The sequence below is a fragment of the Parambassis ranga genome, chromosome 13 (assembly GCF_900634625.1).
Source record: "Parambassis ranga chromosome 13, fParRan2.1, whole genome shotgun sequence".
Taxonomy (NCBI): domain Eukaryota; kingdom Metazoa; phylum Chordata; class Actinopteri; family Ambassidae; genus Parambassis; species Parambassis ranga.
Genome location: NC_041033.1, coordinates 14,030,869 through 14,044,905, shown reverse-complemented (window position 1 = coordinate 14,044,905; position 14,037 = coordinate 14,030,869). Strand labels below are relative to the sequence as shown.

The following is a 14,037-nucleotide window of genomic DNA, read 5'->3' as shown; positions in this document are numbered from 1 at the left end:
AGAAATATGAGTTCTTGTTATTTGTAGCTGAAAAGCGAACAAGCGCTGACAGTCAGCTCCAGAAGATGTGCCACCTCTAGCTACCCTTACTCTTTTTTTTTTTCACCCCCAGGGACCTGCAAGATGATCTTCACAGCAGACCTGTATGAATTCCACACGCTGCGAATGACATCATGTAAAAATTCCTTAACAAGTTACATCCAGCATACATGTTCTCTGTGACTGTGATTGATTATTTTAATGGGGCCAAGTAGAAGACAGAAACACATCAGGGCATGTTGCTAATTGAAATATCATGTGGTAATGTTTTTCCCCCAATGATTTCAGCAATAGGCTTTGGCTGCAGCAAACAAGCAAAAATAACCATGTGACATTAGATCAAATTGGAGCAAACCTCCAAGTGGAGAATGCATGTTTAGAAAAACAGGAAACCTACAGCAGAAACACGCTGAGCTGAACAGTGATGTATTGTCTTCTGTCAGGATGCATTCTGCATTCACTGTCCTTCATTGTTCCCTTTCTCTCCCCCAGCAAATAACCCCATCAATTGACACCGTAAGAAACGAGGAGATAAGGCATTCTTAAACCACATTAAAAGGTTGTGAAAATGATAATGAATAAATAAATATATACCACAAGAGTTTGATAAGTTGAAGAGGATGAGAAAGTGAGAAAGCTATCCACCACCCCAGTCTCAAGGGCTTACCACCTCAGGAGGCAAACAGGAAGACATGATGGCAGCACTGCAGGGTATTCCCTTTTATAGCATGGTGAAGGAGTCAAAGACAGAGCCTGGTAGATGACCCCTGTCACACCACATATGAGTCCACTGACAAGACCCATGGCACATTGTGACATATCAAACGAGCAAGGTGGCAGGTTGCTGGGCACAGAAACAGACAATCTGCCTTATCTGTGGTGGACTGTGTGAGACTTTTGCAGAAGTTTGTAACCATAGATAACATCTGGATTCCAAACAGAGAGCAATCACAAAGGGGACTGTGCAGTAAAGTAGCATGGTAGGTTGCCTTTTTGTTTTTTCTACAGCATTAATAGTAGGTGATGCACCAGTGCTTGTATTTCAGAGTCCCATCAAACCATAACAATGATTTATTGATTGAGTGATTAGACATCACCACTGTCAATGAATACACCTGTTCCTTGACATGTCAGAACAGTTGACCTGTTCTTTTAAATTTCATCTCTACTGTTGTTTTTTTTTTTACAGCCAAGTGAAGAAAACACAAAACATGAACTCTTCTTCCCTGAACTACAAACAACATTTGGCTCCTCTTCCTCCAGGCTGTGGTGTGACTGTGAGGAAAGTGGAAGGAAAGCAGGATTAGTGGTGTGGAGGTGAAGAGAGCTGGTGCACTGATAACAAGAAGACGTATGGAGGAAGCCGCTGGGGTTTAGATAGTCATCTGCCACTGGAGAGGTCAGCAGAATTCTTTCCACTAACATAGCCATAACTGTCCATGCTCTTAACCTCTGACCCCTCATGACCACATCTCTTCTTTAACTAGCCTCACATGCAGTCAGAAAGAGTTTGCTTCACTTCTGAGAAAAGACAGCTATCCTTAAATGACTTTGAGTACAATAAACTCCTGGAAACTGCTCTTCATGTTTTAATTTGCTGCAGTATTCTTTAACTCTCCTTTAAAGGGCCCATAAATCCTTAGTTCAGTCAGCCAGCTCATGTGGAATGGATTTTGTGTACTCTACAAACACTCAATGTGTACACAGTTGATATTCGGGTTCTAACCTCGTCATTTCCCCAAAGAAATACAACAAACTCAGTGGGATGTTTAGAGGAATGATGATCAGTAATATGGTCAAGCACAGCAACAACGGCAGCCAACAGCTCCACTTACAATATCCACGTCAGTCCAAGTAATGAAATCTGAGCTTGTTGAAATCATAGTGTTTTTTTAGAAGACACATTATTACGAGCTGTCAGTAACACAGACAGAAATTCTGTTTTTATTTATGCCTCACAACACAATTGTAGATGGTGCAGCCAACAAAGACTGGGAGGTTTTAACATGCTGAGGTTGTTGGTGTTTTGGGTTTGCTTGGACCCTTAAACGCATCAACATTCTTCTTCTCTTTTGGAACCATCCTCTTCATGGCCACCTACAGAGTGATCATACAGGAGGTGAAGTGAGGATGATGAAGAAGAAGATGGCTTGAAGTACCATACACATTGGTAGCTGGAATTGCTCCTGTCTATTGCTGGTCATTTAAATATTGGTGTCTTCAGCAACATTCTGTGTAAAAAGGCACTGCAAATTGCTGATATGAGCATCAATGTCAAAGAAGTGTTTTTGGTCATTTTAGTCAATAGAAAATGGGTAATTTTTTTCCACTTAATTTAAACCCAGAAATGAATATTTTCACAGAAATGTGTTTGTTCCTCATCAGGATGCTCAAATTTAACTTCAGCAATGGCCATTTATCATAATGTGAAATTTTAGGCTAGTTTGTCCTGAATCACCTGGTAACTACTAAAGAAATTCAAATGCTACTTTTGACAGAATTTCACACAAATCCCCTAAAAATTATGATGTGATGACATTTTATATCTTGGAGGTCAAAAGTCAACTTCACTGTGACATCACAATGTTCTGCAAAACCGTGCCCTTTAGAGTCTTTAGTATATGATATATGAGTCTGGACAAAAATCTTATTTCTTCATTAAACTATATTCGATTTATAATCTTTCAGAACCTACCTACCAAATTTCCAGTTACTTTTGAATGAATGAAAGTGCCTGAAATCACTGTTAAAGATAATATATAATCTTTTTTATATATTTTATTCATATGTCTGAAAGTACAGAGAAAGAGTGTCAATGTGCTGCTGCTCTCAACCTTACTTGCAGGCAGCACGGTGAGGTGAGATAGAAACTGGAGTGAATGCCATGGTGTGCAAACAAATAGTACGTAGTCGCATAAGCACCACTGTGCAAACTCGGTATGCACATAAATACACCCCCTCAGTCTCAATCATAGCCACTGTTCATTTTCTACTTCAACACACATAACTCTCTGTCTGAGAACCCCTCTCCAGCAGATTTAACTGCTGGTTTTCAGACCTGTGATTTTTCAAACTTCACATCACAGTGCCCTCATTGGTGACGTCTGACAGTGCAGAAGTTTCGTGCAGCTCCTAAGCTTCACACCTTACATCTGTTTACACCACCTTGTGTTTTAACAGCCATTACTTCATAGCCTCCACGTTTTTGTTTCTGTACATAAAACAGCAGGATTCCCTCTGTTCTTCTTTGTAGGCCGTGAGTCATGATGTGACAAACATCCATATATATTAACCACAAAGCTCACCTGTCCCAAGAAGTAGTTCACTCAACCTATGTGCTGGAAAATGACTCATTGTTTGCTGTAAACATCGTAAATGCTGTGTGGTTTATGCGGGGCTTCCCTGATGTGCTCATTGTGAACACATTTGTTTTGATCCTGGACTAACACTGTCTGGATGAAGCATCAAAAAGTCTTATTTCTTTGTCGCCTTTCTTTCATAGTTTTTTTCTCACTGAAGGCATTGCTGTCAGTCTGAAGAGTCCAAGGTTAAAATCACCAAACAACCCACACACACGCTCCTTGTTTGCCCTGCAGTCTGCTCAAATATCTGCTCTGATGACGACACCTGTGATGGACAAGAGGACAAGAAATAGGACAAGAGAGTCAATAGTCACAATGAGACACTCACAAAGACAAGCAGAGCACCTAACGGAAGTGAAACCCTCCCTCTTTTCTTTCAGCCTGCTGCACACCTTTGAGGCCTTTCTTGCAGCCCACCTTAGGAAAACATCCGTGCCCCCACACGACGCTGAGCCTTGTGTTTCCTTCTGTCTTTAATCTTGGTGAAAAGAGCTTTTAACAAGGCTGGGGAGGATGAGTGGATATGCCAAAGAAGAACAAAGGGAGGGAGGAACTTTGAGAGATAGTAGCAGAGTGGAAGGCTCTGTAATTTATCACCTGCTGCCCTTGGGCGGCCCTGCACTCCACACCCTGGGCTCTTTGTGGGTTTGTGTGCATATGTATATGCTGTGCATGCAGTACAGTGATGAATGATTAAACAAAGAACAAGAAAGCAGATATCCCTCATTCCTCTAAAGCATCAAAAGTCATTATTTTGAGTAATTATTTCCATTACAAAATCTCTGCTTGCCAACGGCACCACACTTCTGCACAACTTCCTTCAACATGGACAGATTTTTACAAAGCATATTTATGTGGTGACTCCTTTTGCAAGATATTGGGTCAGCTACAGTGACAGAATGGGCAACATATCAGTTTACATCGCAGATTAAGAAAGATTAAGAAACCTTTATTAGTCCCACAATGGGGAAATTGCATTCACTGAGGTAATCACTGAGGTAATGGTGTAACAAAAAACAGTTTAAAAGAGAGGAATAAACAACTAAATAAAAAGTAGAATTTCCACACAAAATAATAATAATAATGCCATGTCATCTTAGGTCATGTAGTGCCTGCAGAGAGATCTAACTAGGTTAACTAGGTCCTCTTTGTGGACGTTTCTTTAGAAAATGCAGCATCTAACTTCCTTGACCTTTGCCTGCCACCTTGTGGCCTGCTGTTGCACCTACAGACATATTTAACAACATATGGCGTTGTTAATGTTTTATTTTAAAATAATCCTAATTATAATCATAATAATAATAATAATACATAATTCATTAATATCATCTCATTTAATGGATAAAATGTGCTTTGCTTTTTAGAACAGTCAAACATGGGGACACCGGCGATGACCACTAATATAATGCTGCCTTTCAGGTCAGTTTGCACTTTCTTGTCAGTAGTTTAAAACCCGTTACTAATTTAGGTAGTACAGGGGGAAAAGTACAGAAGACATGGTTTTATTAACAAACTATTTGTTATTTTGTATTTAGTTTAAAAACAAACATATACATACTGACCATTTGACCATTAAAACGTATGTAGAATTTTAATAGCAGGATCGATCCTGCCGTTTTTCTGTCAAAACTCCTACAAGGCGGATGACACTTGAACACAACACCAGTAAACGGCGTATGACGTATTACGCAGCTGCAGCGTTTGGTTGTGTCTGTGTGAAAAGGAAGCTAGGAAGGGATCAAGGAAACCTCTAGCATCGTAGATAAACACCCTAAAGAGGTGTGCACACAGCTGTCACAATACCGAAAGAACTGTAAAAAGGTCCGCCCGAGTTCTTCACACAGCGAGGGTCAACATGTCTGAGACATACGGTATGTTTACAGCTTGTCATCTCGTACTGGCTAGCTGTTACATGTACGCTGCTCTGTGGTATAATGTGACAGATTGGCTCTTAGCATCGTTGCTAGTTAGCCCGCCTGGTTTAGCTGCTGGCTAACTTGCCACCTCATCGATCCTGTGGGTTTTTAGTAGTGATGATTAACATTCAGCGCTGATATTTTATTCACAGGAGGTGCTGTAGCTTGGGTGTTTGATGGGTATTCATTGACATCTTTGTAATACTGAGACGGAGAACACTACTTCGTTAAATAGTCAGACATAACCAAGATAACCAACTAGATAGCGAGATATTTACAGGTAAAAGTTGGCCAAACTTTAGATAACATGCATTATCTGCTCTACTTTTGTGTGTGCAGACGCTGAACACACCTGGGTGTGCAGAAGTTCAAGCAAAATGGTTGACCTTGCGAGCTGAAGAATGTATTAACTTAGTAGATGCGGTGTATTTTAACTTAAGAGGTAGCTTTTAGCTACAAGGCCTTTAAGAGGAAGTTATACATCTGTAGCGGATTGTGACTCTTGTATCTGTGGAGCAGCAGACGTCAGGTGTTTCACACCGTCTACATCACAAACTAATGTTGGCAGAGGAGTGGTGGCAGTACATTATAAGTGACGTGCATTGTACAGACAGAAATATCTTTCTTACTATTCTGTATGATTTCATTTGGCAGGACTGTGTCTGATAGTACTAACAGCACAATAGGCTTGACACTGTAGACTTAGTTGTTTTGAAATGTCACACCATCATGCTCTCTTGTTGCACTCTTAGACACACTGCCATCTGTTTCTGCTTGTGTCCTGTCTCCCTCATTCTTTGTATGAAACTTTATCCAGTCTCAGTCTCAGTCTCAGTCTCCTGTGCTGTCTCCTCTGGAGGGCAAATGGCATTATGAACACAATGAATGAGTACATGTTAAATTGACATAGATGGCATTCATAAAAAATCATGTGTTTGCTCAACATGTTTGTTAATGGGGATGGGGAATGGGGACTACATAAAGAGTAGAATATAAAATGAAATAGAGGTATAATTTTGGTGCCTACAAAAATTGAATAAACCAAACTTCTCAGTGTACAGTCACTGTGCATGTTGTCAGTAGATGGGACAACTGATTGGACATAAACCTTGGGTAGATTGGGACCTGAGTGCGTTATGTTTTGTCATGGTGTAAGTGAATGTGAGTGCTATTCAGTTCCCTCAAGGGTAATTTAATATTGATGCATACACATTGCAATAGCCTGAAAGGCTGCTGTTGAGAGAGCAGCGTTGCATTCCTTTCTTCCTCTTGCGTTGACATATTGACAGCTTGATTGTTGTATGCAGATGTGGCAAGGGAATATATGATGTCTGTGAAGATGCTGAAAAGCTGAGGCAAGTTTTTAAAGCAGGATGGTTAGCCTTTGATTCTGTCAGTGCTGCTGTCATGACCACTGACAATGTGGGTCTGAGATGTAAGGCTGACTGTAGTCTCTTTGCTGTTGCTGTTGCTGTTACCAAGAATTTGACCTCTAACTTGTGTTGCTTCAGAAAACACCCGCTTCAACAAACAAAGGTGCAGCATAAACTGAGCTGGCAGTGGTGTGTGTCAGCCGATGAAGGTGGCTCCAAGAGCACTAGCATAATGAGTTTAAATGTCACACAGGAATAAAGATCCATCTTATTTTACCCTTTTCTTTTATAAATGGCTGTTTTTGGTGACCTTGTGTGTGGAGCTGAATATTCACAGGATGTTCACCTGGCTTGTAATACCAATAGCACTTTCTAATCATTTGCCAGGCCAGCACTTCTTTCCTGCAGAGCCTGCAGTTAAGCTTAAATCAAAATTTCACACTGTCTTCAAATTCCAACAGAGGCAGATTCTCAGGAGGAAAGGGTGTAGTGGCAGTTATTATTTGCTCTCACAGACTTGGAAAGACGCCCTCACTCTCAAGTTTATTCTATAATTTTCCTTAACTTGTACATTTTTGGTGTATGTTTGGTTTTGTTCCAAACACTACCTACCTCACACAGCTTTCATATCCTCTGTCGCTTTCATATCTCATGAAGAGATCGGAACTGCATCATAGTGTATGTAAATTCCCTTCACACTGTCTTTGGCTACAGCACACAAAAGCTGTCTGTACTGTGGATGTCCTTGCATGTAAGGGGCCCAAGCCGTTCTGGATCATATGTGTGGGTTGGCCTCTACTCTCCAGTGCGAGAGGACACTTTCCACAACAACAACATCTGTACAACCAGCTGGCTGTTGACGTTCAATCCCTGTCTGTCACACTAAGACATGATTAATAACTCCAAAGCTTTGTCTCTACTCTAAATGACAAGTGTTAAGTGTTTTTTAAGCTTCGTGAGCACAAGTTATTTTACACCTCAGACAAACAAGCATGTTAAATTAGAATGTAGGTGAGTGTTATACAGCTAGCTTACATACAAGGCTGGGTGATTAGAAGGCTAATTTTGTGTTTGGTGGACACTGAAAAAAGGAGCTCAATGCGATTAAGAGGAACTCTTAGGATTCTCTCTGTGAGAGCAAAGAGCTACAGATTTGCTTGCTTGATGTTGGCATATGTGTTGATCTCTACCTCCTCTCCTTTGCTTCCAGACTTCCTGTTTAAGTTCCTGGTGATCGGCAGTGCTGGGACAGGCAAATCCTGCCTCCTCCACCAGTTCATAGAGAACAAGTGTAAGTCTCAGGGTCGCAGGAGAGTGAATTCCTAAGTGTATTATTACACAGACACGCATCAATTGATACGGCTCCTGAAATTAGTGCTGCTGATTTCACGAGTTGTTTCATGCCACACACATGAAATGGAACAGTCAGTCGGCTGTCAGTTCTTCCTGAGAAAGTTATTCATTGACTACAGTGTGGAATGAAACTGCAGTGACGAGACGAATTGTGTGCCTGTCCAGATTCCTTACATTTACAGTAGGTAAATATCAACCAAGCCAAATGTAACACAACACCACAGTTCTCTGGCTTTGACTTTCCTCCACAACAAGAAAAAAGAAAATGCATCAGTACTTCTTTAGTAATTTATCACTTAATTGAGTTATAATTCTTCATGGTTATTGGTTAAATAACTTTTATCTCTGTGACATTTCAGTACAACAGACTACCTGCACATCTAATACTGAGTTAAAGTTCCACATTCCTATATGAATAAAATCTCACAATCAGGTGTATTGCTGTATGGAAGAATTATATCTAACAAACCTATAATTCAGTGTGCAATTTATAACGCATTATTTGAGCTTTAAACAAACCTGTAAAAGTGTTAATAAGTAAGCTGGTAAGTAGGTAAACATGCCTCAGGATGGCTCATAGCGCTTTGTTTCTGTGAATAATGTAAAAACATGGGAAAGCACATTCTACACACGCACACACACTTGTATTAATTTGATTAAAGACGTGTTAGGTCCCTGTGCTGTCAGCAGGGTGAGAAAGGGAGGGCAAGCTGACACTGTTAATCTCCTCTGACTCCCTATAGTCTCTAATGTGGATATGAGGCGTGTGAAGATAACAGCACAACACACAAACTTATTATAGATCAGAGCTTAGATTCTGGGAGCAGAGTTGAAAGTGTTGTCTCCACCACGGCAGCGCACGCAGCCCAGTTTGTCAATGAATGAATACATTTAAAGGATTACCCTAAGACTGTTACAGATACAGTAGTTCTCTGCTGTCATACTTTAGTCTCCAGTTTTTCACTCTCTTCCCTGTGTTCATGTTGCAGTTAAACAGGACTCCAACCACACCATCGGTGTGGAGTTTGGTTCCAGGGTTGTCAATGTTGGTGGAAAGACGGTCAAACTGCAGATCTGGGACACTGCTGGTCAGGAGCGATTCCGGTAATGATATACAGCATATCCTAATATTACTGAGCAAACAATCACCATCACAGGCTTGTGTCATGTGTCCACTGCATCTTTTATTTCTGTGCTTTACATTCTTATGCATTCAGCCATGCAATGCAATCTGGTAGCATTATGTTGTCTTTCTAAGAAGAGGATAGATTCTGCTACTGCACAGCCGTGTTTCTTGTTGAAAAAATAACAGAAGCAGACAAACCGTTTGTCCAATCAGGTGCAGTGAGGAAGTTCATTTTCTCTCATTGTTAGTCAGTCGATAATCAGTCATCACTACCCATCTCATGTCTAAAACTCCTCTGTGGACAACATTCAGTAACTTTAAACAGCTTCACAGGTGTGATGAGGGGCCTGACTGATGAAGCCAGGGACACTTTTTTCTTTAAGCTTCACCATCTGACATTTTGAATGCATCATTTGAAACAAGCTCTCATGTTCTCTCCATAGTTCTGTTACACGCAGCTACTACAGAGGAGCAGCTGGAGCCCTCCTCGTCTATGATATTACCAGGTAAAGCAACTGCCGTCTTGAATTATGCCTTTTGTCTATCAGAATGATTTATGTATATATATATATTGTGGCTTATGAGTGTATTGCATTGATGTTTTGAACTGAATTAAAAAATGTACTTGCACATACAACTGTAAATACTGTTTCACCAGACTTCTTTTTATATTGTTTGTGGCCTGTGTGGTATAACTACCTATAAGAGTTATATAGTGTCCATACCACCTCCACAAATTTAATGACTAAGCATTTGGAGCCATACAGTGAGATTTGAATCCCAGGCATGCATTTTATAAGCTCTGGGTTGCACTTGAGGGGTTGTGAAATCAGGATGGAGTGAATGCAGTAATGCAGAGAGACAGGAGTATAATACAGTTTGTGCTTGTGAGAACGTGTGAGATTTTGTGGAGTGGCAGGAGCTGTAATATGGTGGCTTCTTCTGGCAGGCAGGAAAGCAGAAGTCGATCACAGAAAGTGTCACCTGACATGAAAGCAAGAGGAAGGTGGGTGGAGGGAAGCTTGTGAGGGAGACGATACCTCAAAGGAATGAGAGGGTTTGTGAATCTGTCAGTGTGCAAGGACTTGCATCATCCTTTGGCTGTTTGTGAAAGCAGCTGTTAAACATCACTGTGCAGACCAACACCCTTCTGCTCACCTCGCTGGACTCATGTTTTCACAGACGCCAGGACTTGTTTCCATGGTAACCAGTAGCTTCACCCAACAAAAGTTACTTGAATACATAACTCCTTAAATAGAAATGAAGTTCCAATAAAAGTTATAGAGGTGGACATCGTCAACATTGAGACTGACATGTTTTTGTGATCCTCTGGTGGCCATTTGAGAGACTGCAGGATTTGACGTCTGCTTGTTTTTTTTCACCCTCAGCTGTTGGTCTACTACGTTACAGTTAGCCATAAACACGTGTGTTATCACAGACCTGTCCAGGCATTTGAGTTTGACAGACCAACACTAAAACTGTGCTCTCCCACCTTACAGCCGAGAGACATATAACGCCTTGACCAACTGGCTGACCGATGCACGGACACTGGCAAGTCCCAACATTGTTATTATCCTTTGTGGCAACAAGAAAGACCTGGATGCAGACAGAGAAGTGACCTTTCTGGAGGCCTCGCGCTTCGCTCAGGAGAACGGTGACTGAAGTTGACGATATTCTCCCTACATTTATTTGCCTCTTGTATTGTGTTTATATGATTGCTTTTTATTATGTTGTCTTCTTATCATTTTTGTTTGCTTAACTTGCACAGAGTTGATGTTTCTGGAGACTAGTGCTCTAACAGGTGAAAATGTCGAGGAGGGGTTCCTTAAATGTGCTCGCACCATCCTCAACAAGATAGATTCAGGTACATTTTGTTTTGTTTGTTGAAGGGGTGTGTCTGATCTGGGGGTTTGCTTCTTTTTTTTTTTTTTTAAGTATCATGCAGTATGATGAATTCATTGTGAACCACTTCACAGGTGAGTTGGACCCGGAGAGGATGGGTTCAGGTATCCAGTATGGAGATGCATCATTGAGGCAGCTGCGACAGCCCAGAGGCACCACGACACAGAATAAGCAGCAGTGTAATTGCTAGGAATCGGGGCAGACCCGCAGCTCAGCCCACGGGCCCATGCAGACAGAACGCCCCCTACAGGTCAGTAACGTTTCAGTAAAAAAAGACTGCCTGACAAAGGGCATGTCAGTGATCACCCTCCCTCTTTTCCCACATCACAGCTCCTGGTGGTTTTTGGTGTGTGTGACCCTGCCGTCTCACACACCTTGGATCACCCTAAAGAGTGGGCATGAAGATCACTGCAACCCCTGACCCCTGACCTCTGGTAAAAGTCTCCCCTTCATATCCTAGGTGAGGGGGAGGCAGGTTTGGCCCTGGCATTTGGACAGTGTGACCCCTCAGTTTGACCATGGTGGGATCAGAAAGAAGAGAAATCCTCATCTTAAGCTACTTACCAGACAAGGACAAGTCAAGGGTTGTTGTTGGTGTTGTGTGTGTGTGTGTGTGTGTGTGGGCTGCCCTACTGTTGTTTTACCTTGTGCTTTTTTTCATTCTGGTTTTAGTAACCCCAAAATGCTTTCTGCGTTTGCACAACATTGTTTGTAAATTATTATTATAAAATAATTTCAGCATATATTTATCATCCAGACCCAAAATGCATAAAGGTTGGTTCTTTAAGGTTTCCATTTAGCCTCTCATTCACCGTGAACAAGTCAACCTGTACAGATTTTGGTTTGAGTCACTGTATAGAAATTTATACCAGATGCAACTCAGATACTTACTTATAAAGGTTCCTGCCGTTATTGTCAAGTAATTCATGTGTCATGAGATCTGGTACTGAAGCTGCTAATTGGTGGATTAAGATCATTGGATGTAGAGGAGTGACTCTGATTGCATAGAAATGCATTATTCCTGTAGAGTATAGGTCCTAGTGATATACCTGCCATTGTGGATCTACAGTATATTGTTCTCTAAAGTTGTAAAGGGAATGGTCCTATCACTCCCCTCTACACCCACACCTACGCCTGCAGGACATGTTGAAAGCACAAACAAGAGAAATATCTGCTCTTTATTTCATCCAAAGGCCCTGCAGTCTGTACGAGGACACCAATCAGACTCAAACTAAGTTTGAGTCTCAAAAATCAGTCTTTGCAAAACAAACAATGTTTCTGACTCGTCCTGCTGGGCTTTTCCTCCATGACCTCTTTTTGATTCTCTGCATGCACATAGTGTAGAAGGGACGTCACAGGAAACCACAGTTGGTTTTGCCTCTGTGCCGGTTTGAGAAAACTTTCGTGCCGCCCACTCAGTTCCTTTATAGAGGTTTCAGATTGTTTTATTTCCCTTATGAAAGTCAGGATTTCTGTTTCTAACCATGCACAGAAGCAGTCTTTTTTGTTCAGTAAAGAAATGGCTCTCCCCTCCTTCAAAATGTCACAGCGTGTTTTGCTGAACCGACCCAGATGTTTTCTCCTTAGAACAGACCCTGTATCCCTCCAGAGAGAAACAGGGAATTTCCACTGAAACATGGTTTCCTCTTTCCTTGTAACACCAACAGCGTGGTTACAAGACCCGCAGTGCTGCTGCTGAGGTTGTAGGCTAAAGACTTAAAAAAAAAAACACCCCAATCTCCTGCCCTTGCTGTTGAGTCAAAGCCACTGATTCTGTATGAATTACTGAGAGCAGGTCGCACTGACCCACTGACAGGAGATGAAAACAAAATTATTCCTCATGTCTCTGTCCTCGACTGTTAGCACATTTCCTCCCCAGCAAACCACATCTGTTTTAAGCTCGAGTGAGCCAGCGCACTGAAGGGAGAAAGCTGTGCAAACATGAGACCGTGTTGGATATTAGATGACAGATGGTCAAAACAAGTTGCTTGCATCAAATATTTGCATTGTGTGATAGTTTGTCTCCTTCTGCAAGTGCACTTTTACTTTTACATTTTCTTTTTCTTGTTTGTTTATATGCTGTAACTATAGAATTGTATATTTTATTTTACTTGAACTGTATACTGTAATAAAGATTTTAATTGTAGACGTTATCATTTTTTACTAAATAACAACTGAGATTCTTCTTTTGATTTCCTGAATGTTGCGATGCTGCGAGCTCCTGCTGTCTGTGAGTTCTGACTTTTATTGCTCACCACGTGCAGATAATGATGAAAGGGTGTTGATTTTGGGGGCTGCAGGTGGCTCTGATCGCTCATATTCACAGGTCCTCATCTAAAATTTAGGGTTAGCCTGCCTTCATTTGTATGTATTTATTGTACAGTTCATAATAAGCAATCATCAATATAGCCATATGAGCATTATTTTCTTTGATGTTCAATCGAGTGATGTACACAATCCGACTCAGTTGTTGCTTAGTAACTAATGTTATATAAAATCCACCTAAATACTACTGTACATCTCAAGTAACCTATCCTGTAAATAAGATTTGTCTATTGTCTATAGAGGGTGAGTGTTGCTCATTGATTGTAATGAATATGCAATTCCCAGTAAACTGCTTGTTTTTCAGTTAATAGCTTTTTCTTGTCTCTGTGTGTCGTCACGGTTAAAGTGACTGTTCACCCATAAGATTGTTTATGATGTGAGCTGCAGTTTTGAAAATCCTTCTTTTCTTCTCAATAATACAGATTGACAATTGCTGGAAAACTATTAGTGGTAGATCAGGTGGAGTTGTCAGTTGTGGCTTGAAGGGGTTAAATATTCTGAGCAATGTCTTGTGTGCACAAGTATGAGCTGGATTTAGAGGTCAGGTTTATAGCCAGCTGACTTAACGGACCTTGAAATTTAACAATGGGATCTACTTACGTGATTCATTCGCCTTCTCTATCAGTCAGACCATTGCTCTC

The 14,037-nt window shown here is 41.1% G+C and overlaps 1 protein-coding gene across 1 annotated transcript; it reads left to right on the top strand.

Annotated features, from left to right (window-relative positions):
- Positions 1-5,094: 5,094 nt before the first annotated feature.
- rab4b (RAB4B, member RAS oncogene family) lies at positions 5,095-13,704 on the top strand. Its single transcript, XM_028420296.1, has 8 exons — positions 5,095-5,272; positions 7,901-7,981; positions 9,033-9,147; positions 9,613-9,675; positions 10,669-10,823; positions 10,938-11,033; positions 11,146-11,321; positions 11,402-13,704. Exons 1-7 carry the CDS (start codon positions 5,257-5,259, stop codon positions 11,259-11,261), a joined length of 642 nt encoding a protein of 213 aa, XP_028276097.1. The 5' UTR covers positions 5,095-5,256; the 3' UTR covers positions 11,262-11,321; positions 11,402-13,704.
- The last annotated feature ends 333 nt before the right edge of the window (positions 13,705-14,037 follow it).